The sequence below is a fragment of the Tachysurus vachellii genome, chromosome 12 (genome assembly GCF_030014155.1).
Source record: "Tachysurus vachellii isolate PV-2020 chromosome 12, HZAU_Pvac_v1, whole genome shotgun sequence".
NCBI classification, from domain to species: Eukaryota; Metazoa; Chordata; class Actinopteri; order Siluriformes; family Bagridae; genus Tachysurus; species Tachysurus vachellii.
The window spans coordinates 12,357,757-12,384,534 of record NC_083471.1 but is presented as its reverse complement, the minus strand read 5'-3'; the positions used below and the strand labels follow the sequence as shown (position 1 = coordinate 12,384,534).

The window sequence follows — 26,778 nt, the reverse complement described above, 5'->3', positions numbered from 1 at the left end:
ACTGTTGCAAACGCGAAACACCTAAATATTCCAACGTCATGCTTCCGTGTGCGTGTGTGTGTGTATAGATCCTGGGAAATTTCTCCTCAGTGCACATGTCTCAGGTGGAGCTGAAGCACATGGGTCAGCAGGCGGAGAGAGACAGTCATCCAGTCCACTTCCACATGTGCGGTGACGTGGACGAGGGCCGCACCTACCTGGACTCGCTCTCCATCCACCACTCGTTTTCCCGCTGTGTCTCCATCCATGCCACCAATGGCCTGCTGGTGGGTGAGGCTGTGTGTAGAGTAACAGTAGAAACACTGGGGACCCGAGCACTTGTTTGACAATGGCTTCATCCTGCACTGTAGCAGACATCTCGAACAAAATACAAACTAAATATACACAGAAGTGAAGTGTACCTTCTCTGCTGTTTTCTCAGGTAAGGGACACTGTAGGATACGACACGCTGGGCCACTGTTTCTTCCTGGCGGACGGAATCGAGCAGAGGAACACGTTTTACCATAACCTGGGATTAGTGACGAGGCCGGGGACCATCCTGCCCACCGAGCGCAATGACACCATGTGCACCAAAATAAGAGACCGAGTGCATGGCGGATACACGCCTTCACCAGCCACTGAGTGCAAGTACGCAATCTCTGTCTCTTTCTGCCACAATACATGCACATCTCTCTCGCTCTCTCTCGCTCTCTCTCTCTATAACTTTGTTACTCTGTATCTTCTAGTCTCTTTCTCTCTCATTTTCACCCTGTCTCTTTCTGACATCTTTCTCTTGCTCTCTCTCATTCTCATTGTCTATGATTCTTTTCTCATCTCAATCCCTCTCTCAAAGTATCTTCTTGTATTTTGTATTCTCTTTTCTTAGTTTCTCTTTCTCTCTCTCTCTCAATGTCTTTGCTTTGTCACTCACCACCCTCTCTCTCTCTCTCTCTCTCTCTCTCTCTCTCTCTCTTAAAAAGCAAGACTAAAGTTATTTCATTAGATTAACTGTAACACTATGATTACATATTCTGATAATCTAACACTGAAAATGAGCATGAGAACCCCAGCCCTTGTTGATTTTGACAGCCAGACACGTTCCAGGCCTGACACAGGAATTAAGAACTGATAGCAGAGGATTAAACAACAGTGTGCAGAAAAGAAATGACTATATTACTGAAATAAGTATTAAACATTATCCCTTTTTTAACAATTCGAACTTGAAACGAACAACAAACATCGCATTCAATCACTTAAGAATGAACAATTACATCTTGATCCATAAAATAAAATGAAATAAAATAGCTAAATAAATAAATAAAGTGGGTGGGGAATGAAAAGAATAAAAAAAACAAACCAAAAAAAACCTACTTTACAGGATGCACATGGGCTTTGAGTGTGAAATTCACAAAACTGTGTGGTGTGTGTGATAAGCCTCACCCGAGTTGCTGAGATTGCCTTCACCAAAGTGTATTTAAACATTTAATCATTAATGCACTCTGTTTACAGAAGATTTTGTGTTAAAACTGTGTGTTTGTGTGTGTCTGGGTGCGCGTGTTCTAGGGCCGTGTCTACGTTTTGGATTGCGAACCCAAACAACAACCTGATCAACAATGCAGCCGCTGGCTCCCAGGTGAATTAATCTAGTGTATTAAATCATCACTACTGACAGAATTAACTGCTGGTTAATTATATAAAATGTATAAACAGGAATTCGGAGTGAGATTGGATTGTTTTTCGGGAATTCTAATCCGGCTTTAGTTATTTAATTGAAGTTGGAAGTTTTTCAACCCCTATATATTGTTCTATATTGTTTCCTTCACTGAAACTGACTGGCACATAGGCCACGCCTCCTACACTGAAACTGACTGGCACATAGGCCACGCCTCCTACACTAAAACTGACAGGCACATAGGCCATGCCTCCTACACTGAAACTGACAGGCACATAGGCCACACCTCCTTTTCTGAAAATGCCATGTGCATAGGCCACGCCCCCTTTACTGAACATGACAGGCACATTGACCACACCTCCTTCACTTAAACTGACAGGCACATAGGCCATGCCTCCTTCTCTGTATTATAGTACTGTATTGTCCTGGGATAATAAACTTATTCTGCTGTAATATATTTATAGTAATCATGATAATCTCATTGGGTTACAGTAGAGTTTAAACCCTGTGACTGTATTATTGCCTGGTATTCTGCTTTCTGCATTCCACTGGTTTATTAAAATTTTATTTGGCAGTAAAAACATTTTGCATTCCAGTGCCAGTTTCTCAGTGCTTTATAAGCAGAAGGTTGTGTAAACATGGGCATGTGGTATTGGTTAATCCCACAGTTGTTAGAGTGTAGTGACTTTCTGCTGAAGGATTCGACCATTTCTGTCCACACAGGCTGCTCAGGTACTTGTTCAGTCTCTTGTCATTTCTAGACTGGATTACTGCAATGCACTGCTGGCAGGTCTACCTATGAACGCAATCCGTCCTCTGCAAATGATCCAAAATGCAGCTGCCCGGCTTGTTTTCAACCTGCCAAAGTTCTCTCATACCACCCCGCTGCTGCGATCCCTCCACTGGCTTCCGGTAGCTGCACGCATCAGATTCAAAACACTGATGCTGGCCTACAAAGCCAAAAATGGACCAGCTCCCTCTTACCTCAAAGCCCTCATCACTCCTCGCACTGCACCCCGCACCCTCCGATCTACCAGCACTGCTCGACTGGTTCCACCATCTCTCAGGGTAAGAGGCAAGTATACTACAAGACTCTTCTCTGTACTGGCACCAAGGTGGTGGAACGAACTTCCCCTAGAGGTCCGGACAGCTGAGTCACTGGCTATTTTCAAGCGGCGGTTGAAGACCTACTTATTCAGGAAACACTTCAACTAGCACTTCTTTCATTATCTTTTGCATTTAAAAAAAAAAAAAAAAAAAAAAAAAAAACACACCTTTGACACTTTCATTGTAACTTTGAACAAATGTTTTAAACTCATGGTATCTTAAGTATGTAACTTAGTGATCCAGCATTAATGTATTCAATGTTAGAGATTTAAGCACTTATGTACGTCGCTCTGGATAAGGGCGTCTGCCAAATGCTGTAAATGTAAATGTAAATGTAAATGTAAATGCTGAGAACAGGAGAGACTTGATGAGAGTTAGAGAGAGAGGGGGGCAGGGGGGTGGATAAGAGAGAAACGGAAAGAGAGAAAACTCTTACACGTTGTTGGAGCCATATGATTATGATTATAATAAACGATGAGGTGGTAAGTCTGTGTGTTCCAGTTTCTCCGAAATCCATGTGTTTGGCTGGTGTACTTGGTGATGTCATATTGTCCTTTCTCTCTCTCAGAATATTTTGCATAGCAATAGCTGATTTGTAGTTGGGGAAAACCTTTAAGTGTGAGCATGCCTTAATTTTCCATCTCTGTCTAGGATGCAGGAATTTGGTACATCTTTCACAATTCCTCGACAGGAGACTCTCATGGGCTTGTACCTGAGACCAAAGCTGAACTCACTCCACTGGGGATTTTCTACAACAACCGAGTTCATTCAAACTTCAAGGTAAAACGTTGCTCGTGTACCAACTAAAGCAGCTCTGATTTCAGGTCGCCTGGACTGTGATGTTGGGTGATTAACATTATGATCCCAAACGCTGAAATAATGTATTTTTATTTGGTTGGAACAAATGTGCTGTCTTTCTCTTGTTTGTCGGAGAGGCACCACTTGTTTATAATAGAACCGGATCGTAGTTTAACAAATGCGTGCACACACATACACACACGTGCACACACATACACACACTTTATAATAGTCCTCTGTTTTCAGTGTGCATTAACAGGACAAGGAATGGAAACGGTGTAACCAAGTCGTCTTTGTCTACCGAGTTAGCACTCAGAGTGGACTTGGATGACATTTCAGTTATGTGTATTATTTGAAACAAGATGTCATTTAATTAGATTAAGATTAAGTCCTGCGAGGGCTACTCGGTCACATGGGGAAAAGAAGAAAAACAGTCCATGATAATACAACTGTGATGTATATGCTGTTACTGTCCTGCAGGATCTCGAACTAGGCGTGTCACATTTAGTCACAATGTGTCATCGGACAATTACCTCAACACTGTCCTTACAGATTACCATTCCATCTATTGCCATTCATATTTTCCTTGCTCAAATTTCCTATTCCAGTGTTTCTTTTCTCTTTTGTGTCCAGCTGCAACTCTTCTCTGGACTCAAATACCTCCACACCTAAAAAATGCTGAAATGCTTTGGCTGCTCCTGTTGCATTGCTACAACTACAGTGTCAAATCAATTTTCTAACTGTGTGAAAATGTTATTAAAATAAGCCACTTGGTTGCTGTATTTCCTGCAGGCGGGTCTTTTTATCGACAAAGGGGTGAAGACAAGCAACAGCAGCGCTGCAGATCCCCGCGAGTATCTCTGCCTCGACAACAATGCCAGGTCTGTGACTGACACTATAGGAATAATGAAAATTGTTGCAAATCCTTAAAAAAATTGGATTGTGTCAAACGTGCATTTCTGCAAAACCCTTTGTATGATTGGCTTGAAGCTGTTCCACACAAGCAGTACTCTATTCAGTTGAGAAACCAGCCAATGGAAAGTAGACATGAATATAGAAGAGATGTTTTACTTCATTATATTTCCCCTCCGAATATGCATATTGAACTAAAAAAAACTCCAAACACAGTCCGGGTCACTCACTGAATGAGGTGTTGGAAAGCTGTGTGCTGTAGTGAAATGCACAAAGTACAGTTCAGTTCAGTGGAATCCTGAGCCAGTGTGAGGAAGAACAATCAGCAGACTAATAATCACCAGCGCTCGGTAGAGCCAAGAGGAAGGAAGAAAGTAAATTTCACAAAAGAGAGAGTGAGAAGTGATGGTGAGTCTTCGACAGTGTTCACTGTAAAAACACATCAGTGCAGACAGACTTTCCTCCATGAGATGTGTGTGCAAGTAAATAGAGGAAGCTTAATACCTCCTGGTAACTCTGGCTTCATTGTGTGTCCAAGTCACATGTAACTACATGGATGAAACTGGTTTACAAGCCTGAACAACTTATTTTGTGTGTGTGACCCAGGTTTCGTCCCCATGAAAACTCGGACCCGACCAAGCTGCGTGTGGCCGCTCTCATCGACACGCTGATCTCCTTTAAGAACAACGACCTCGGCGCCTGGATTCGTGGCGGTGACATTATCATAAGGAACTCTGGGTTGGTGACATCATGATTTAAAAAAAAAAAGAAAGATTGGTGTAATCAATGTATGATAACAAAACCATAACAGAACACTGCTTTTTTTCTTCTTCCAGATTTGCTGACAATGGTGTTGGACTGTCGTTTGCAAGGTAGTGTTTGTGTCTTGTCTGTCCATCCCCTGGTGGGTGCACTTATTATATAAACAAAGACCTACATGGATAAAAACTTCTCATGACCTGATGCCTTTAAATATCATTAATCCAAATTAAACTGTCCTGGTGGGCATGGCCTAGTATTCTAAAGAGCAAGCCTGATTGATGTCCCTACATTGTAGACTCCTCCCAGTCTGCTACACCGTGCATGTGAGTTGCACTGTTCAAGCTCATATGCACAAACCACTGTGAATAACTTTGCTTAAAAAAAAAAGTTTGCTGGCATTTATACTGCACCTTGTGTCATGCAAGAGCAACGTTAACCTCATTAGAAAGCAACCGTAGATGAGACAAGTGAAATTTTATTACATATTCTGTTCTCATAAAGCAGTTTAATCTGTTATATTAAATAATTACCGCAGTAATAACTCCTCTGTGTGTGTGTCAGTGATGGCAGTTACCCTAAAGACGTGGGCTCCAGTCAGGAAGTGTCCGAGTCTCTGTTTGTGGGCGAGAGCAGAAACCGCGGCACCAACGGAGGACAGAATAAATACTGGGGTGTTGGAGGAGTGGACGGCACTCTCAGGACTCTGCCCCGAAACAAGTGAGTGTGAAAGAGATTTAACGCTAAAAACCAAGAAGGCACTTAACTCATTTGTTTAATGAGGGGAAAAAGACGATCTGCCGCAGCAGTAACGCAGTAAGGGGACAAGAGTTCACTATTAATGCTCAGATACAATTTTTGATTTAGAAAATAATACTGCCAAACCTTGAAAAATCTCTAAGTTGTAAGTAACGGTGACAGTTTCTGCACAGTTGGAAAATGTTAGTGGCAGAGTTCCACTGTATAATCCAAGAGTCTGTGCCAGTAGTATGGAAAATGCCAATGCTTCAGATAGATGCAATAGTATAACACCAAGGCATGGCCGTGTGTGTGTCATGTATAGGACGTTCCCCATCCGTGGCTTTCAGATCTATGATGGACCTCTGCGGCTGATGAGGAGCACGTTCAGGTCATACACACCGACCCCAGAGCGCTTCACCACTGCCGTGGGCTTCAGCCTCAAAAACGCCTGGCAGCTCACACCAAGGAACAATCTATCTTCACTGTCCTTCCTGCCCAGCGTAAGTCTCTGTTCCACATACACAACATGCTGATTTTCTTGTGTGTGTATCAATTGCCCAAAGGTAATCTGTCTAATCAAACACTTAACGTTTTGTATAAAAAGAAAAAACAAAGTCAGTCATTAAAATACGCCAAAATGTCTACACGAAAAACCTCTTAACCATCTTAAAACCTCAAAATGAAAACATTTGCTTTTAATTTGTATGTATAATGTTTGTTTGTTTTTTTTCATACCATGCCTCAGCCTTTTACCCCCAAAAAGGAAAAATCCTAATCCACAGCACCATCTGGTGGCGCCATCCCTTCAGTGCACTCTTTATCTTTCATCAGTTTATTACATCCTCTACATTTTAATAGTGGATTTCTTTAAAGTTTGAGACCGGAAATTGTGAGAACTAAAAAAAAACAAACAACTATTTAGCAATATTTTTATTGCTCAATTATGGTTTTAAATTCTTAAGTTCAAAAGTTTAAAAAAAAACCTTTGATTGGCCGTATTAGTTAAGGAACTCTGATCCAGTCTCATTAACATAGCACTAAATCTGTATTTTCTCTACTAATAACATATTAGTAAATCATCAAAGTGTTTTCATTAGTCTCTCAGTATTCCTCTCATAGACCTCTGACTTTCAGATTTAGTTTAATTTAATCACTGTGTTATTTGAGGGCAGTACCTGCTTTACTGCACACTTCAGTCATGGCCATGTTCTAGCAGTGAATTTCTTCCCCTGTAAGCTTCCTGTAACCTGTCATTAAAGGGTTTATTATAATTAGGCTAAAGCACAATGTTTCTGCAGTACAAGTTATTAGTCATACAGCAAAGTTCATAAAAAAACAGTTGTTTGTTTTGTGCATATATAATTATAGCTTATTTGCTTCAGTTCTCTGCCAATCCAGACGATCCACATCTGTCCACATGACACATAAAATATACACTTGGGTATACACACAGATATAATTAAAGGATCCACAGAACCCAAAATTGCAGTTTGCTGTAAACCCCTTATGGACTTATTTTCACTGAGCCATTTCAACACCTCCTGTGTATCCAGGTGACTCTTAGAGCATTCTTTGGCCGTCCTGGTCAGTGGTTTGAGGACAATGACTTGGACGGAGACAAAAACTCAATCTTTCACGACCTGGATGGCTCAGTGAGCGGCTACCCCGACACATACGTAGTGAGAGCAGACAACTTCCTGCTCCAACACCGTGAGTGTGTGAAGGTGCTCCAGTGGAATGGGTGCGTGTGCAGTGGCCGCTACGCTCAGGTGAGGAGAAGAACGTCTCTGCACAGACATGATGCTTTATGTTTCCAAATATAGTCTAATAATGCAAAAAATAAAACACTCCATCCTTTTACAGCTTGAACTTGCAGTTTAGAACATAGACTCCCAGCTTTCAACAACCTATTGTGCAACAACATAAAAAATGTTTTTTTATTTTACTCCATTAATCTCCAGCTGTTCCTTTTTAGTGTTTCTTGGGTATAATGCAGCTTAGGAAATGGAAATGAAGTTCAAGTTAAAAAGTTCCACAAAATGTTCAGAAATAATATGAATACTCTTCATTTTGTTTGATTTTTTTCTAGGTGTATGTAAAGACACAAGGCGTGCCCAACCTGAGCCTGTCGATCATCAGGGACGACTATCCTGAAAAGCCCTTGGTGCTGAGGGGCATTAACAGCCAGACAGCACTCTCGCAGCAGTACCAGCCTGTCCTGATGCTGAGCAAGAGCTACACACTGCATTGGAATGGTCAGGCACCCAAAGAAGTCGTCCTCTTACTTGCCAACTTTGACCCGTAAGTACTGAAACATACTGAAAAATTAGTGTAGCTTTTGTGGTCTACAGTGTAATTTAGGCAACAGGACATTTGTAACCAAGACTTCGGGCAGGACATTTGATCATGTCAAAATCCTTTATTTCCTCATTTACTAACTGAAGAACCTCTAAACCCTTTCATGACTTCCTGACTTTCTGACTCAACTCTTTAAAGCTTTGACGTTTTCTTTTTTACCTTCATGGCATTTGGCCAAACAACCAAACAGTTGAGGGTTTTGCTTAAGTAGCATTAGGTCCTGGGATTTGAACTCACAACCATCCAATCAGTCCAACAGCTTAACCAATGAGCATCCACTCACCATGGCTGAGTCACTGATTTGACACAATATTGGTGTCTGGTAGAAATAATATATAACTTAATATGAAGGAAGGACATGCTACAAATCATAGCTTAATAAAACCAACATTTGCTTCAGGAAAACTTGAAAGAGCAATGCTGGGTTTTTTATTCCCCAAATCTAGTTAATGTTATGTAAAGAACAAGACAATATTGTGTTTAATTTCTGATTAATGAGGTAAAAAAAAGCAGTTTGAATTTTCAATGATGCTCTAAGTTCAGCCTTGAAGTTTTTATTTCCTGGAAAATTGCCTTAAAAATGGGCCAAACATCTGTTGTTTTGGTGTTGTAGAGGCAACTGGGTGCTTGTTGGCCTCTGCTACCCTTCAGACACGGTTTTCCAGGTGATGTCCGACATTTATGACCGTCAGAACAACGCATTTGATGGCATGGAGGATTATGGCCCCGTATCTTCTCTGGCTGATCTGGAAAAGCGGCAACAGGACAGGAAGTACTTTTTTGACCGGGACACTGGGTACGTCTCAAACAAACATCTATTTGAAATACAGGCCGTAATGTAGGCGCTCCACATGTGTTAAGTGTCACAGGCATTGTCAAACTCCAGATTGTTCTAGAAGCTGAAGAAAGAAAAAACAGCTATGTCAGTTATTAACATACTCAGACCAACACTACAAAAATCAAAAAAATCAATTTTGCACACATTGTGAATAAACTCTAGGCTAGGGCTGAGGCAACAGTGAAGTCTCTCAAAATTCAATTAGGTTCTCCTAATTGGATTACTTGTATATCATATCTGTCTAATTAAATTGGATTATCTGCTAAATGAGGTGATGTTCACTGAGCTCTGGAGGATTTGGCGAGTGAGGTTTAAGCCACCCTCCCAGTTTTTTCCGAGCCTGCTTTAAATACTCCTAAGAGCTTTTTTGTTTAAATCAGCATGAATATAATGCTATAAGTTTTTGCTTTTTACAAAGCAGACAAATATTTGATTATTGATCACATTCATTCTTTATGTAAAGTGCAATCCTGACTTTGGATATAGTAAAAAGTCTGAATAATTACAGATTTCCTCACATCTACACAAATTTCTCTGTTAATTCAAAGTAGGCAGGACAGTCGCTCAACTTACAACAGCTCCATTCGTGCTTTTTTTACGCTCTCCAAAGCTTACCTAGCAATCATAGTCTAGTGTGAGATTTCATGACTTGCTTTGTGTTTAATTCGGCCACACCCAGACAGAGATCAGATTTTTTTTTTGCTAGATGTTCAATCAGCTGCAGTTGCTGATCAGATCAATCTGCTAACTGTCTGTGTGTGGCCTAATTAAACAGAGCCATTGTACAAACCCAATAAATCAGGAAGTCATCACATAAGGCTAAAACCCATCTTGTGTTTAAGTTCACTCAAGTATTGCAGGAAGTATATATACATGTGCACACACATATATACTGTATTAACCCCAGCCCCTGACAGATGAGATGATATTTCACTTTCTCTTAAGTTTGCTGTGGTTGTACGCTCGAGCACGGCATCCCCGTAATGGCCACAGTTACTGCTCTACCCGAGGCTGTGAGCGGGTAAAGATCACTGCCACTACAAGCACCAAACAAACATGTAACTGCACCACTGCTGCTTACCCCAAGTACAGCAAGGAGCCCAGCACACCTGTGCCCATGCCTGTGCCTGTGCCCGTCACACAGCCCTGCAACAAATGTGGGGCCTCAAAGGTATCAATCTTGTCAAACTTTTTATTTAATTAGCTACTGTTTATAGCTTGTTTAAGCTGGTTTCCCATAATCATTGTTCATAGGAATGAAACACTGGCATGGGGACAATAATTTCCACCTATTTTCTATTATTTTCCAATCACAGCATGACTTCTAGTGTTTTATTCCTCATTTATGTTCGGTGCATTTGTTTAAAAAAAAAAAAAAAGACAAATGAACCAGAAACAAACCCACTACCCCACTGCTGTTCATCTGTGTGCAGCTGGTCTTCTCCAGTGACCCGTGGAACAGCTATCTCCAAACACAGGTCAAATCCCTCGGTCTTGCTGAAGAGCTGAAAAATGACACACAAGCCTTTATCACTGTGAGTAGTAACAGTTTAACCTGTACTCTATACAGTAGAACTATCCCGCTGAAGAGCTAATATAGATTCACTACTTTATTTTTGTTATTAAAGGTAAACACCAAACAATTTAACCTCAGCACAACTGGCTTCCTCGCCGTCACTGTAGACGCCTGCACTGGAAATGTCATCAAACATATGGTCTTTCTAAAGCAAGACTCCACAATGGTGCAGTATTTCAAAGCTGGAATTCCAGCACGGTAAGATTTATTCTAGCCGCGATCATCTTATACATTTATATGCTCTAGCTTTTATGTTTACACAGTAAAAAGATGGAATTATTGCCAAAAAGCTGCATGTAGAGTGAATTGCAAGTTTTAAGAATTGGGAAGCTGCAATAAAATCATACAGATACATGTCAGGAGCTTCAGTTAGTGCTCACATCAAACATCAGAATTAGCCACAATTTAACACGAATGGTGAAAAGAAAAAAAAAAACATGCATACCTTTTGTAATTTCCAGGAACTGTTGTGCGTGAAAATCCCATGAGGTGAACGGTTTGAAATGGTCAAACTAGCCCCTCTGGCACCAACAACCACGCCACAGTTAGTCACGGAGAACACACTTTTTTCCCTCCCATGCAAATGTAAACATTAACTGAATCTCTTGATGTGTTTCTGCATGATTTTCTGCATTGTTCTGCTGCCACATGATTGGCTAACAGCATACATGAGCATTTGTTGTACAAAGTGGAGTGTCAGCGTATGGATATTAGAGTTAGAGTAGATATTCAGTATAGTTTGTGTTCTCTTAAAAGATAGAAAATACTGAAAACAACAAATGCGGTTGAAAAAAATACAACTGGCTACTTAAATTTTTGCAGATTCAAGTTAACAGATCAAATCATCCTTGCCCTTGAATGACTCAGTTCAAAATATTTGTTCTCTCTCATATTAAATATAACAAAAAGGAATGTTCTTTGCAAAAAACATTCAACATTCATTTTGTCTTAAATAGTTACAGTGAAAGTTTTGGTTTTAAAACACTGATTTTACAGTAAAACAAAGAAATGCTGTTCTAGGTCTTTAAGACCGTTATCCAGAAGATGCCCTGTTAGTTCTCTAAACCTACAGCTACTCTTGGCTGGACTCTCTGTGGCAGTGTGTTGTTTTTATGTCTAAAACTAGAACGGTGTGTGAGAAAGCTGTCGGTGAGTGAGTGAATGAGATGAAAATGCAGGAGGAAGTTTTAGTTTTGAAGGTATCAAACAGATTGATCAACTAATGTTGGCAGAACATCTTTAGGAGCCATTAATGATTATAATCTCAGCTGAGACTAACGTGTATCATCTTCCTCTGACCCAAATCAGCATCCTGTGACCCACTTTTATTTTATTTTTTTAAATAGCTCAGCCCATTTTTTGATTCCTGTGGACGGCTCTGATGCCACATTTTTAGCAAAATTTAATTAAAACGAACATGATATTCAGCTTCAGCATGTATGTCACACACCGACAGTATTAGCAAAAGCTCTTTACGTTGTGACCGAATTGTTTTTAAACTCACCCAGGTCGATTGTTCTGCTGGCCTCAAGAGGACAACCTGATGGATTTGCTGGTGTAGCGCAGCACCTTGTCCCTTTGGGAGCAGCCAAAGTGGCAGACCTGCAGGGGAAAGGTTTGTTATGAATGATTTACAGGGATTTTCTTAACATGCGTCTGAAACTGCATCATCATCAAACCATAACATCCTATAAGATGCACAGAATACCCATAATGCACTGATCAATTTGAGGATGCGGTGTGCGGGTTATAGAGTAAACAATAGTTTGTATGCACTGGATTTAGCACAAAATATAATTTGCCATATATTCTGTTCTCTTATTCTTGTGTTTAATTGCATCTTTCTAATTTACTTTCTAATCCACTTTCTTATTAATGCTGAAAATGAAACGTCAGCAAACAAGAAAGTGCAGAAACTTTACTGTAATACAATTTTACTATTAGATTTCTCTAATATCCCTCATCAATAACAGCTTTCCATGTAGTGCTAGCTGTGTATCCAAAAAGGTTAGATACAAGTCAGATACAGAAAGGTCAGATACAGATCCTAAACAAAATATAAGGAGCCAATCCATCAAAAAAAAACCTGAGTTACAGTTTACAGTAAAAGTCAAGACACACAAAAATGTGGAAACGTCACACAAAATATAATAAAAGGAATCCAATGAAAATAAAGTAATGCAGGTGTTTATAGAGACGTATTTATGACTCTCCAAAAAAAAAAAGATGATGCTGAAGATGATCAATTTATATTCCAAGTTTATTCCCTTGAGGATGCAGGTACTCATGAGGGAATGTGTTGGCATGCTATTATCAGGGGTAATAATAATAATTCTCTAGATAGAGGGGGAATAATGACTTGAGTGCTTTTGGAGAAGTTCAGAGAAGTGTGCTAACAGATCTGTTATTTATTTATTTTTTTTTTGCTAGAATCTCTGTCATTTTTTGGCTTCCAAGGAGCATCATCACCGCCATCGTGGGTTTCCCTCCTGATGAATCAGGGTAAAGAGGTTGTGGAAAAATATATACCGCTCTCCCTAGATGAATACTTGTGCTCCCCAGACACAGAGCCACCGCAACGGAAAGATCTAGAACTGCTGAGGAAAGCTCGGAATTAAGACCTTACAATGTGAACTCAACAGGCAAAAGACTGAATGTGAATTTATGAACTTTATTTATTTATGGTGAACAAAACACATTTGGGGTATTTTATAGAGTACACTGTGTTTGTATGAGAGAGAGAGAGTGAGTCTGTGTTTTGTCTCGCTGTTGTCCTTTTTGATGATTGTATTTTGTCCCTAGTCCATGGCACCCAGTGTTGCACTTTTAGGAAATTCAACAGAACTATCAGCAGGAAAGATCCAAATCAAATTATACAGCAAAAATATGAAAAATCACACTTGAATGCTTAAGGAAGGAGTGTAAATGCAGAAGCTAAACATTTCAACAGACTAAAGAGGTGGAAAAATTGATAAACTCACCACCAGTAGAAAAACAAACACTGAACGAGTGCAAAGCAAACACTTGCTCAGAAGACAAGCAGGACAAAGGCTTAAGCATCCAATCAAACAAACAAACAAAAAAAACACATTACACAGATCGTTTTAAGAAAGAGTATGGAGCTGGTTTGTTAGTGTTTTCAGTTAGGATTCAGTTGAATTTAGCCGTAAACCTGTTTTAGGAATCTGTCAAACACTAGAACATGGAAACTGTTCCAAACAGACGACGTTTAAAGAGTATCATGTCTGCGGATGGGGATTTTTACTCTGAAAAAGGGCTGCAACAGGGCTGATTTTCAAGTGTGCGATAAATGTGATAGAAAAATGTATTGTTGGATAAAGTTAGCAGTGTTATCTCCAACATGCAGCTAGAAATTGTATTTAGTTTGCACATTAATCGCTACACTGTTCCTGCAGATCAACCTGAAAACAGAATTGCCCAATCCAACACAACAACAGATCCGAGTTCTGCTGTTCCTGCAAATCCAAGCTAATAGACACTAATTATTATGTAGAATTAGATTTATTATTCAGAGTGCATCCTAAATAGCTGGGTGGAGTTGACTGATACAACTGCGACTCCCATGTTGACAGCTAATGATGATTTGTGACCTGAACTGGTGATCACTGACTCGATGGCGGGTTGACAAGAAGGATACAAAACTCTGGAGATGTCATTTAAAAAGTTTAGCTTATAATAATGGTCTTACATCCATGTGTTATTTTAGTTAAAGATGCCAACCCATAGAAGAGAATATGGAAGTCGACCTGCTTAAACTGAGCTGCAAAAGCTGTTGAATTTTAACCTGATCACTGAAACGTGTAGAGTTCATTAGAGCTCTCACAACGGAGCTGGGGACTAATAAACAGAGCGTCGATTTCTATACAGCTGTCTTACTAGAAGCTAATTAGGTTACTAAGTAAACAACAAATAAGAATAAATAATGCTCACTAGTGATGAGTTACTGCAGTATTTATTCAAATGGATGTGATCTATAACTCCTCAGTCAAGCACTAGTATTTTCAATAGAACCTTAAACTCATTACTGTATCTAAACATGATGTTCAGGTTTTATTCATTCAGTCATCGTTTTCATTTCCTGCGTTTATTTATTATTCCATGTGTCATTTCTTGTCAGATGTTTCAGTATTGCTGCTCAAAAAACCTTTTTACACACCCAATATACCGTATAGTATGTGCTGATATTATATTTCAGATCCTGATCATTGCCAAAAGGTTTTCATTTTAAAATATCAATCTGTTCTGTATTTAACTTGATCAATTGATCACTTTGGTCAAATTAGGAATTTTAAAAGACAGCTGTCTATATGCTTATTTTATTTTATTTATAATATTTTTTTTAAAGCCACCCATCCAGGAAGTGATATGCCAAATAATTAAAATGTTGTGGACCGGTGTTCACTTACATTATACCAGCTACAGCCACTGGTCGTTTTCTCACCAGCTTCTCATTTTTCTCTCTTGATGTTGAGCGAAAAAAACCCATAGCTCGTCATGTTACTGAGAAACAGCAAAGCACTAACAGTTACAGTTTGACCTCCGTGCTGGCACTGGAGACTCCTTAACTGTGAAACAAATGTCTCCTTACATAAAACCTCACCTTAGAAACAGCCACATATTCTGCTTGTTAAAGAAGTGTTTTAATGAACACCTTCTGACCAATCAGATGTGAATGAGAATTCAGCAGCGATAGTGTAGAAGATTTTAGAACTGATGATCTATAAACAGCTCAGCTTCACATTGTGCTCGTGCCAGACCTGAAATAAACACAGATTCAGTGCCTAAGAACGAGCACGTCACCCTTCGGATGTTTTCACTGTTCCTTTTATATTAAAATAAATGCCAAATTGTCTGTTTTTAAGGGAAACTGCCTGTTTGTTAACCACTGTACTGTTAAAACAGTTTTTTGTTGGATGTTGTATTAAGGTGTTGGGTTTATTACTGGTGTTTTTCAGTGGTGGAAAGAAACTCACAACACGTCTGAGGGCTTGTGATCATATACAAGTGCCTTTTGCCTTTAAGTATTATTTTATATTATGTTCAAAGTTTCTGTTTTCTATAGTATTGCTTCTTGTGATAAATTTTGATAAAACATTTATACTTTCTCACAAGTGTAATTTTTTTTAGTGTTGTATTTACATATATTAAAATGTTTATTGCAGTGAAAGGTGATTTGATGGGCTTTTCCCAATTTTTTACTTAAATACAAGAATTTCAGGGGAACAAAACTATTCATTAGCTCCTGTAGTAGATGAATAAACTTAAACTCTGTGGATCATTATATTGATGTATGTGGATATTGAGTTAACATGGTATAATACACTGAAATGTATCACCGATAAAACTCAAGACTTTCAATGGGATCAGGCAAAACGAACTGAATATCATTTCATATATGATTTAGAAAACACTGGAAAAATTGAGCTAAAGAGACTTTCAAGTTCAATGTCAATAACGATGAAGGCTAACCGATGTAAATCTGGTCAGACTTGTGTGTGTTTAGCGCTCACACTGCTCCTGATCTGACCCTGGCTGACTCCTTCCCTAAACAGTAGCCTATATAAACACCTTGTTATAGAAATCAGTTATCGATGGCAAATAGCATTATCTATACATTTATACTATTTGAATTATGTGGAGTGTTATTAGTAATATAGTAATTAGTTAATTAACCATCACCTGAACAATCAGTTGAGACCTCGCCGGTGCTGTGGTATAAACATTAAGACAAATAGACGATTGTGAACTCTTCCGATTGTGAATTGGGATGCAGAGGAACATAGATTTTACAACGTGGCAGCATTTACGTGAAATTCACACGTTCCACAAAGATGATTTATCCTCTATACACAGTTAAAGTCTATAGTGATATTTGAAAAAAATCTTACCACTAAACGCTGTTGCCAAAGCCTCCCATTGCTCAGTAACAGTAAGGACATGAATGTATATGCTGAGGGATCAAGTGTGTGTCATGGTTAATTTTCGGCACACACTGATGGTGTGAGCTGGAAGGAAAATTCCACTGTAGTGCAGGATAACCACTGGGGGGCGTAGTGGTGTCTCTCAAATGAATCGTCTTCCCTGTTTCTGTCTCTTACCAGCCCTCTCATTTCTCAGTGGTACACGACACAACAGGTCTTCATTTCTGACTAAATTATCCTTCTGTATTACCTGCCACGTGTGAGTAGACTACAGAGCGAGTTATTCATTTGATTTATTAATTCCTGAATGGATTCTGACAGCCGGCCCTCTGCGCCTCCATCAGGCCTCGTTGCTTACATTTCGCCTGCTGATGGTGTCCTTTGACAGCTACATTACCCTACATGTGGGCTGAATACTTTATGTTTTACTTCTAGTGCCCTAGAAAGGGAGCAGGACAATGGCTTGTGCACTTCATTTAACACTGATGACCGATTTAGTGAGAATTTCTAACACCTTTATCCTGTTATGTAAAACTAATATACAGTAACATTAACATACGTTAAACCACAATGCTGTTGAGTTCTAACATCTGATTGGCCGAATAGGGACAGAACGATTTGGTCTTATAACTTTTCGTTTGTGTCGCGTTCAAAGGAGAAGGGAATTTTACACTATACTATAACACAAGTGATATCAGGGACTAAGCTGTTTTACAGAGACTCCATAACATTAATTAGAAATATAAATGTTAGTTTTGAGTATGGTGTCATTCTTTGACAAGAAAATTTGGAGTTTGAAAGTTGTTGAGGTGAAAGATCAATAAAACACACTGCTGGGACTGAAATGTTACCCACATCACACCACCTCATCACTGATTATGCCCCCAAAATACTTTAATTCAGTTAACAACTTCATAAAACACTGTTACTAGCTCTATTGACGATCACCATGATGCATACTGACAAAATAGGACGTGATTCTATCATTCTAAAGCTTTTTCTTTTTAGGATTTCAGTTGCAATAAATAAAGCAGTGGCCCTCTTATGGGTAATACCCTCATTATGAGTAATACCACTACATAGCACCTGGCATAAGTGCAGATGAAGTGTGTTGTGGTGTTGTGGAAATTGGGCACTTGTGATTGGCGCATGAACGAACACACACACACACACACCCCAAGTACAGAAATGTTCAAATGAACCTTTACTTAAAAAAGTGTCAATCGGGCTTTATTTTTGACAGATCTCCTGTGGGTTACAGATAAACGTAGGCTTTTGTTGAAACTACACCAAATAATGTTTATAAAGCATAAAAAGCAAAAGCATTCTTTTTTAATTTTCTACGAAGCACAGTCGCTATTCTGATAAAACAGAAGTAGTGTTTCATTTCCAGGCATGCTTTTCTTCACTGTAATTAAGGCTTAACTCAAAGCTCTACAGGAACCTATATTAAAGCAAAAAGCACACTGTGCCTTTCAGGGATTATGGCCAAATTAACTTTGTTGTCAGGTGAAAGGTTTTAAGTCGTGCCAAACTTGATTAGCATTGCTGTACGCGGCGTGTCCTAAACCACATACTGTTCTACTACACACTACTACACCATGCAGTGCCTGTACGCATGTAGTCACAAATTCATCACAAACGAGACCCTGCAAATAAAACCTATGCAAAAAGTCTGAATAAACCATCCAGCGCCACCATGGGGTGGGACACTGGAACTACGGGTGCTGAACATCATGTAAATAAGTCAATATTTTTACATTTGCAAGCTTCTTATTATATTATTTATATTATTATGTTTTGCTGTACCAATGATAAGTTGCATAAACTGATATTAGTCACAATTTATCGCAAATACCTGAAGTCGAAATGACGTAAGTGGAGGCATGAGGTTTTTTTATTCATATCTAAAAAAGTCAAATACAATAGAACATAAAAGAAAGAATCATTTTAAAACTAATTATATTTTTATAATATAAAATATTGCCAGTGTATTGATGCGTGAACAGGCCTGTAATCACATTAAGCACTGCAAATTGTGAATGTACATCACAAACATTACAATTTCATTAAATAGCTTCACTTCTTAATAAAACTAGCACTAATGTTTGATGTGTGCAATTTTAGTACTAAATTTTCACCATACAAGCTTTTAACACGACTAGGTTTAGTAATGAACTAGGAGAGTAAACAGCTTTTTTTTAACTTTGTTAAAATGGCACACAGATGAGTTTCAGATGTAAATGCAATACTGGAGGCTATAAACCATTGCATGTTAGCATCATGTTTCCTGAGGAACACAGACAGCACCTTTTAATACTCAACACATCTTAGCTGAACTTAACTATTTTGGGTTTAAGAATCATTTAATTTATTTCTGAAATGCTGCTTTAAAATTGTAATATGCCATGTTTGCTTATCTTCCACTCTAGACTCATTTTAGACCCCACATTTTGCATACATGCAAACATCAGGGTTATTAGGAAGCTTGTTAAGTCTGTTTGTTCTATTATGCTGGGGAATATGGCTGACTTTGTGCTATAGTGTGTGTGTGTGTGTGTGTGTGTGTGTGTGTGTGTAAGCGTGTGTTTGTGTGGTGCAGCAGTCAAGGATGTTCCCGCATAGCTCAGGCATGGGGTTGTGAATAATTAAGCAGCCCAGAAAGCAGCATAAGGGGGCGCTGCCATGGTGACGACCTCCCATGGCCCTGGCACTTGGTGGGGTAATGTAAATGCCGCCACTCTAATGTCAGCCAAGGATTTAATAAAACACAAACTACTCAGTTAATCCTGCAAAAATAAATCTGAATTATCCCGCTGAAGGTCTGTGTGTGCAGGAGATTCCTGATTCACTTCAAGTGGCACAACCTAAAGGGGATTTTCCCCTAACCTACTTACAGTATTTCTTTAAAAGTTTAAAAATATATAACTGATAACACAGAAAAACAATTCACAATCAATTTGACAAGCCAAGAATTTAGCATTTGTTTACGTTCTCATTTCAAGCTTCAATGATACTATAACAATAGTAATTAATAGTCATTTATATTAAAAAGATCATGATCAGCTCATGTTGATCGTAGACTAAAATATAGGTGAGAAGGACAGGTTTATTATTCAGAGCCTTCAGGTGAAGTTAGATTATAATGCTAAGAATAAACACACATTAGATCAAGTGCATTTACTTTAGTGTTACCACCCTGAGAAAGAAAGAAAGAAAGAAATACGGGTCATATAAAAAACTACAGTTAATTACAAAAAAAATCAATTTATATGCAAAACAAGTCCCTGTGTAAGTTGTTACTATAGAACTGACAACAAATTAGAAAGAGTGCATTAATAACTAACGGTGGTGGTCTGTGGCTTTACAGCTGGGACTACAGTCAGACTCAAACTATCATAATAAAATATTCTACCAATATCTATTCTACCAGTTGGTTGAGCAAGTTAATTGGACAGTAAATGAAGTTTTAAGTGATACATATCCATCCATGTGAAAAAATTACTTTATTCCATCTACAGTTTTATATTGTATGTATATATATGTATGTATTTAAAACTGTGCCGAAGTATGGCAATATATATATATATATATATATATATATATATATATATATATATATATATATATATATATATATATATATATATTGCCATACTTCGGCACTATTTTCCCTAAAAATGCAGGAACATAAATAAATAAAAATACAAAACTAACACCAACTTACATTTTGCTTCTGTATGTCTTTTAAAGGGCTTTTGTACACAAAAGCCTCTGACTGTTATAACTAACAAGAACAGGGCTCTTTTTCTGCACAGCAGCCTACAGATTTTCTCATGATGCTTGAGTGTCAGATTTCACACCAGGTACAGAGCAAAACTATAAAAGTAAAATCTCATGGTGGCAAAGCTCTCAAAGTCATGGGAATATGTGTTATATGGGTTTATAGTACACAAACTGTATAACTTTTTAAACGTTTTTAACAGTACAACTGTTAAAGTGCTATGTAAACCTAGAAAGAACTCTAAGAAAATCTAGCAACCCTTTTCCTTCTCCACAGTAAAGATCTTTTCCAATTATGGTTGCACTACGAGCCAGGACCACAATACCAGCTGGAAATGCAGACCCAGTTGAAGATGGGCCTGGTGCCAAGCTCTCATCAGTCATGACTCATCACGTTCACACTGACCTGCATCCATCACATGACCGGGTGATGCTCTAAACTGAAGCTGAGTTTATTAAAAATAAATACATAAATAAAATAATTGTTGATAGTGTGCTCAATGATGAGGCATATACAGTAGATGATGCATTTTATTGCCTGTTGCCATGGAGCCATTGGTAGTTCATGGGTTCAGCATTTTTTTTAGCTGGTTAGAAAAACACCATCGCCCAGTGTTGATTGGATTTCAGCATCATTTAAGGCCTTCAGCTCACTCGCTTTCACGCTGCTTCTCTTGATTCATTTCATCTCGCATCGCTAATGTATCCGAGCCATCTAATTATGGATATCACTAGACACAATCAGCACCAGTTTCACTCTGGTTGGCATCTTCAAAATGCTTTGGGAAAGAACCATGTAGGAAATGATATCACAGTAAACACATTTTTTAATAAAATGAAGTCCAGCTGGTATTGTAGCGGACTCCCATTGTACATCACTATATTTTAAGTAGATAAAAATAGATAGACATCTTGGAATTATAATGATTTTTCTGAGCTTCAAAGATTAGGAATTGGTGTCCTACAAAAAACCCCACAAATTCTAAAAGCTGTTCACTGTGACTGGATTTTTTTACAGCAGCTAAAATGTTAACAGTAAACAATATCACAGCACTTTTGAATTCACAAATTTGATTGGTCAGAAGGTACTGATTCGTTATAGGTAACATCCATAGTATAATAAAGCTTTATTGTTATATGCAAGTGCAACAATGAGAATAAAGCATTAGCCATGTGTAAATTTACCACAGATTGTTGCTTTATTGCCAAAGAACTCAAGCTTGCCAGTGTAGAAATTGTAGGTTTTCTCATTCTGTGTGTGTGTGTGTGTGTGTGTGTGTGTGTGTGTGTCCTAGATCAATAAACAATTACACAAATGTTGCACCTTGCGGCTGATAAAGAACTAATCTTTGTCATTCATTTAAAGCCAGAGCAAGCTGGTAGTCATGTCCATACCCTTGTAAAGTGGCCATGTGATCCATATTATCCTTTAATTACATATAATTAAAATAACCCATGAATCTAAAGCTCAAGCCTCTACAATTTGTGGTTTATTTTGCTTCAGCACACTTTTGGGTCTATCTGGACACTTTCAATTTCAGCATTTATCCTTTCAAAAAGATTCATCCAATTGTTTGGTCTGTTTTGGTTATGGTTCAGATGACCTCAGATTCGCTAAACCCTTCTTCTTATAACACTCCATTCATTCAATGCCTAAGAACCCATGTCTGAGATTTGGCCACCATGAAAATAAGACTCATAGAAAGAAGGCAGTAAACCTTACTACCATATTGGAAACGCTATAGGATGGCCTGACACTCTGGTGAGACTTCAGCTGTATTAAATGTGGTAGACTTGACTGGCGTTGAGTTGGAAAGGATAATGTATTACATTTGTGTGTGTGTGTGTGTGTGTGTGTGTGTGTGCATGTTCTTTCAATACCTGGCAGAGAAGGGTAAATCATCAATTTTTGTTGGGAATTGTCACTATGGTGACTGACCAGGATGGATAAAGATGGAGGTTGACAAGTCATCCAGCAGATGATCAAGGCATAGACGCCAACAGCTCACAGACCATGGGGATCTTAAGACCAGCACCTATTTCCACAGAGTACTGCAGGATCGGTAAAAGAGCAAGGCCACGTTTAGCTCTTATTTAACCAGCAGCACATTTACTAGTGAATTGCACAATATTTGTTCTTACTTACTTACTTCTTTTTTGGTCAATGATGATTTTTTAAAACACTTCTCAACTTTCTTCTACAGATGACACAAATGGATTCATAAATACTGATTAAACCAGAAAATAAAGATAACTAAATTATTATTAGTTATCATTTTTGATATCATTATTATTTTTGACACACTTTCTCCTAAAACATGCTTCCTCACATACATTTATCAATTGCTTGTGCAAACCTTTACCAATGAACCCAACACTTCCCTGGCAATTTCCATCAGTGTGAAAACAACACAAAAAACTCATATGTTATTTATACCTGTGGATCAGTGACCAGATTTCAAGAAAGCATCAATTGATTAATGAACTGCGCATGCGCGATTTTGTAATTTATCCACGGTAACAGGGGCGCCATCTATCGTCTAAAATGTGTAATGGCACATTAGAGAAGTAAAAGCTTTTAAAATACATATTAGTTTTGTAATAATAAGAAAACATTATTGGTTGCTTAACTTTCTACAATTTTCTCAAAAAATAAGCAATAGTGTGACCTCTATCTTAAAGGATGATGCTCTTTCAATTTGCAAAGGGAAGAGTTTTTTTTTTGAGAGCTGCACTATGGCTGACGAAGCAGGAAAATGAAAAGGATGAGAATGTGAGAGAGACCGGTTTGCAAATGTAGCTAAACAGACTAGATATTAGGTTTCCCAGATGTATCTTCTCAAGCTACAAGACTGACCACTAATGGAAGGTGATTGTGACGCATGGTACACACACTCTACCCTCTCTATCTATCAGCACTAATCAATCATATGGATCTGTGAGCTCATGTACAGTATGTGGAAGATGGCAGAGAGCACTTTTCTCAGTGTGTTACACCCTATGAGGAGCAGATTAAAAAGATGCGGTTGGTTGGCTCCACGTGTCTTATAGAAAGCATGTGTTAACATTCACCTTCCTTGGCTGGGTGATGTTATACAATAGAGGAGAGCTGGTTGATGGATAGGAATTTCCAGGTAACGAAATTGGAGGATGATATGGCGAGCCCCAGTGCACCATAATCTAACCCCATATGCAGGTAAAATGAAGAGGTTATTGTGTGACTCTTCCTGGTTCACCAAACGTAAACTTATCATTTCTCTGGTAGTAGCCTTTAGGTACTGCTTTGCATCTTGTTATACTTTCTTTGAGAATAAGTTTCATTTAAGTGATCAGTTCTTTATCTAATTATTCCAAATGCTGCATCATTTTATGGCCTAAATCCGAGTTGCCATTTTATATCTTTGATATAATCCAATTCACTTCATTTGTTGTGTTCACGTTTTCTTTCTTTAATCAGTCAGGTTTCTTAAAGGCTTAAGTCGCTGACATCACGAGAAATCCAAATCAAAAGTACAAGTAAAATTTGCTCAGCAAACATGTATTCTTTGATCGTTTTAACGGGAGTGAAATTCTTTTCAGTATTTTGTTAACGAAATTGACTAAAACTTGACAAATAAATTCTTAGATAGCTTGTTGGAAATCATTGCTGTGTATTGATTGAACTTAACACTACATTCAGCTCCCTGCTCTTTTCAATGGCCCATCTTTCTCTCTCCCTCTATCCTCCTCCTCCTCCAGCAGGGAACTCGTCATTTATTCATCGCCCAAGCCAAATTAGCACTTGTTAGCCTCCGACTGTTTGCTTTATTTTATTTGACATCATTAGCCGTCCTCTTCTAAACAGGAGTGCTTATAGCTCCCTCACCTAGCAACCTATACCGAGGTTGCTGCTTATCCCCCCCTCTCCGGCTTCTCTTGCACCCTCTCTGGGTGTTAATCGCCCATGTGCTGCCCAGGTGCCACCTCCCAATGACACGTGACACACGTTCCTTGCTTCATCCCTCCTTTTCTGTCTCTCCTCTTTGCTTTCTGTCTCCGCCACGACTTTTGCGGCCTTCTCTGCACGCTTTCTGTATAATGGGCCGACTCCAGTTTAAGTTGTGATGGAGGTGAAAAGAAGGAGACTACACTCTTAAATGTGCCCCTTTGGTATCCGTGCTTTTTTTTTTTTTTTTTTTTTTGAAGTTGGATGTGACGTCAATGGGAATTGAAGGGAAACCTATCAGTGTCATGGGGTCAGCGTGAAGCTTTTTATTTTTTCGAGACGCCACACTGAGGCCATCACTTGTGGCACTTAACCCAAATCTACTACCATTCTCCTTGGTATTTTCTGGGATTCTTGGAATTCACGAGAGGAGATCTGTGATTCTAAATAAAAGGACTGATACTGGTAGGTGGTCTGAATTTGACTATTAGAAATGAAAACCTAATCTCCTCTGTTATGACAATTTTTTTGTTGTTGCTGTTTGCAGTTGGCTACTACAGAAATGCAAGTGTCTCAGATGAGTCATGTGTCATGTTGACTTAAAAAAAAAAAATCTGCTCCTGCTGATTTACCAACGCCATTTTGCCTGTTGTGCGTGTGGTAAATAAATGATAGCTGTTATTCATCCGCCATCTGTGACAATGTGCTCTGAGCTCGGCAAGAGGGTTTCTCTACCATATGCTTCTTCTGAGAAGAAATCACTCTAACCGCAGAGTTTTCCTTTTAGCTCCATGACTAAAAGGGCTAAATTGGTTTGCTTATGATGTGCATTTATGTGAGTCAGCATCCTGACTAGAAATGTCAAAAATGATTACGAGCATCTGTCATGCACACAGATTTTTCTCCTATCTCTTACAGATTATGCATCCCAAAGTCAATCAAGAAGTGGATACAAAATTACTTGAGTAATGCTTCTTATGTCCGAATGCTGTATTTAAGACTATCATCTTTCCAGCTGTTCCCTGGTATTAAGTTATAAGTCTCTCTGAATATCCTATTCACACACCATTTTGCTTCAGCTGCATTGCTGATATTATTGTTTCAAAATTGGTCCTGTGGCAAAATTGTGTTTTTTTTTGCCTTCCCACAAGAACAGAACTGAATCTCAAAGGACAAACTGGTTAGAAAGAAGACTTTTGGCCCTGGAACTGAACTAAGAGTCTCTGAATCCAAGGGCTTGGCATGATTTTGTTGCCACGACAACTCACTAAACCTATTTGTTATATTCACAAATCCAGAAATCCAAATAGTGAAATTCTCCACCATTATTATTATTGTGCAGTTCATCAGAAAATCTGAATACCACAAGGTTTTGGATGTTAAATCAGTTGTGTGGTTCTTAGGAAGGCACTCAAATTTGTTAATTTTTGGAGCTTAATTACAATTATTTAAGATGATAATGCAAACTGTTTGGAGTGTGTTTCCTCGAAAATTTATGTAATTACATCATTCACATTTGGCATGATTAGAAAATCAATTATCAGTAAGATCATTTTAATTTAAGATAAGATAATTTATTACTGATGTAATAATTTTTTTGTGACTCAGAGACTAGTGATGTGTCATTTGTGAATTAATTGACTCTTTGAATCGACTCTTCTAGGTGAACTGACTTCTGTCGAGCCAACACTAAGTTGGCCACTAAGTTAGAGTTGTACTTTCAACCGTGTGAATCAGATACACTAACAACGTAGAAACCTTTACTATGTGGATTCATAATGCCGTACTTGCATAAATCAATTATTTTAATTTAATCACTGTTACTTTTTTAAATAGTTCAATGCCATGCAAGGTGCACTGTTAATTAGATGAATTAAAAAATTTTTCATTTAAAAAAAATAAAAATATCAGAGAAAACCAGTTTGGAAAAAATTGCAAGGAGTCTTTTGAAAGCTCAAAGAATTGATTCAAATGACTTTACTCAGCGGTAAGATCACTGGAAGTGACATCTTTGTGTCTATCAGAATAGGGTTTTATGAAAAGGGAAGAGGTAAAAAAGTTAAAATATATTTTACCTTTTCCATTTTTGGTCTAAAATATTTACATTTGATTTGTTTAATGTCGATAAAACATGATGTAATGGAGAACACAATCATTTCTATAACAAGATCTGCTAAAATGTCCTAATTGTGTTATGACAAGCGTAGTAGTCAATGACTAGCATCTCATTTCTACATAAACACGTTTAATCTGTGTGGTACCACTCATACAATACAGTCAACTATAACAACTGCTGGTTGTGGGGTCATTTTGTTAAAATTATTATTATTAAAATGAGGAAAAAATAATGATAAATTCCCTCTAAAAAATAATCAACACTCAACTGAT

At 38.3% G+C, this 26,778-nt stretch overlaps 1 protein-coding gene across 1 annotated transcript in view; it reads left to right on the top strand.

The window, feature by feature from the left end:
* Positions 1 to 15,866, top strand: part of cemip2 (cell migration inducing hyaluronidase 2) — a 28,927-nt gene extending 13,061 nt beyond the window's left edge. The window contains exons 8-24 of the mRNA XM_060882865.1: positions 69 to 266; positions 422 to 627; positions 1,543 to 1,612; positions 3,410 to 3,538; positions 4,349 to 4,437; positions 5,075 to 5,206; positions 5,305 to 5,340; positions 5,792 to 5,947; positions 6,291 to 6,468; positions 7,522 to 7,737; positions 8,058 to 8,269; positions 8,940 to 9,122; positions 10,110 to 10,335; positions 10,598 to 10,699; positions 10,793 to 10,938; positions 12,249 to 12,355; positions 13,171 to 15,866. Of these exons, the coding sequence (XP_060738848.1) occupies positions 69 to 266; positions 422 to 627; positions 1,543 to 1,612; positions 3,410 to 3,538; positions 4,349 to 4,437; positions 5,075 to 5,206; positions 5,305 to 5,340; positions 5,792 to 5,947; positions 6,291 to 6,468; positions 7,522 to 7,737; positions 8,058 to 8,269; positions 8,940 to 9,122; positions 10,110 to 10,335; positions 10,598 to 10,699; positions 10,793 to 10,938; positions 12,249 to 12,355; positions 13,171 to 13,358 (2,574 nt within the window). The 3' untranslated portion in view covers positions 13,359 to 15,866. The remainder of the gene's footprint in view (positions 1 to 68; positions 267 to 421; positions 628 to 1,542; positions 1,613 to 3,409; positions 3,539 to 4,348; positions 4,438 to 5,074; positions 5,207 to 5,304; positions 5,341 to 5,791; positions 5,948 to 6,290; positions 6,469 to 7,521; positions 7,738 to 8,057; positions 8,270 to 8,939; positions 9,123 to 10,109; positions 10,336 to 10,597; positions 10,700 to 10,792; positions 10,939 to 12,248; positions 12,356 to 13,170) is intronic.
* The last annotated feature ends 10,912 nt before the right edge of the window (positions 15,867 to 26,778 follow it).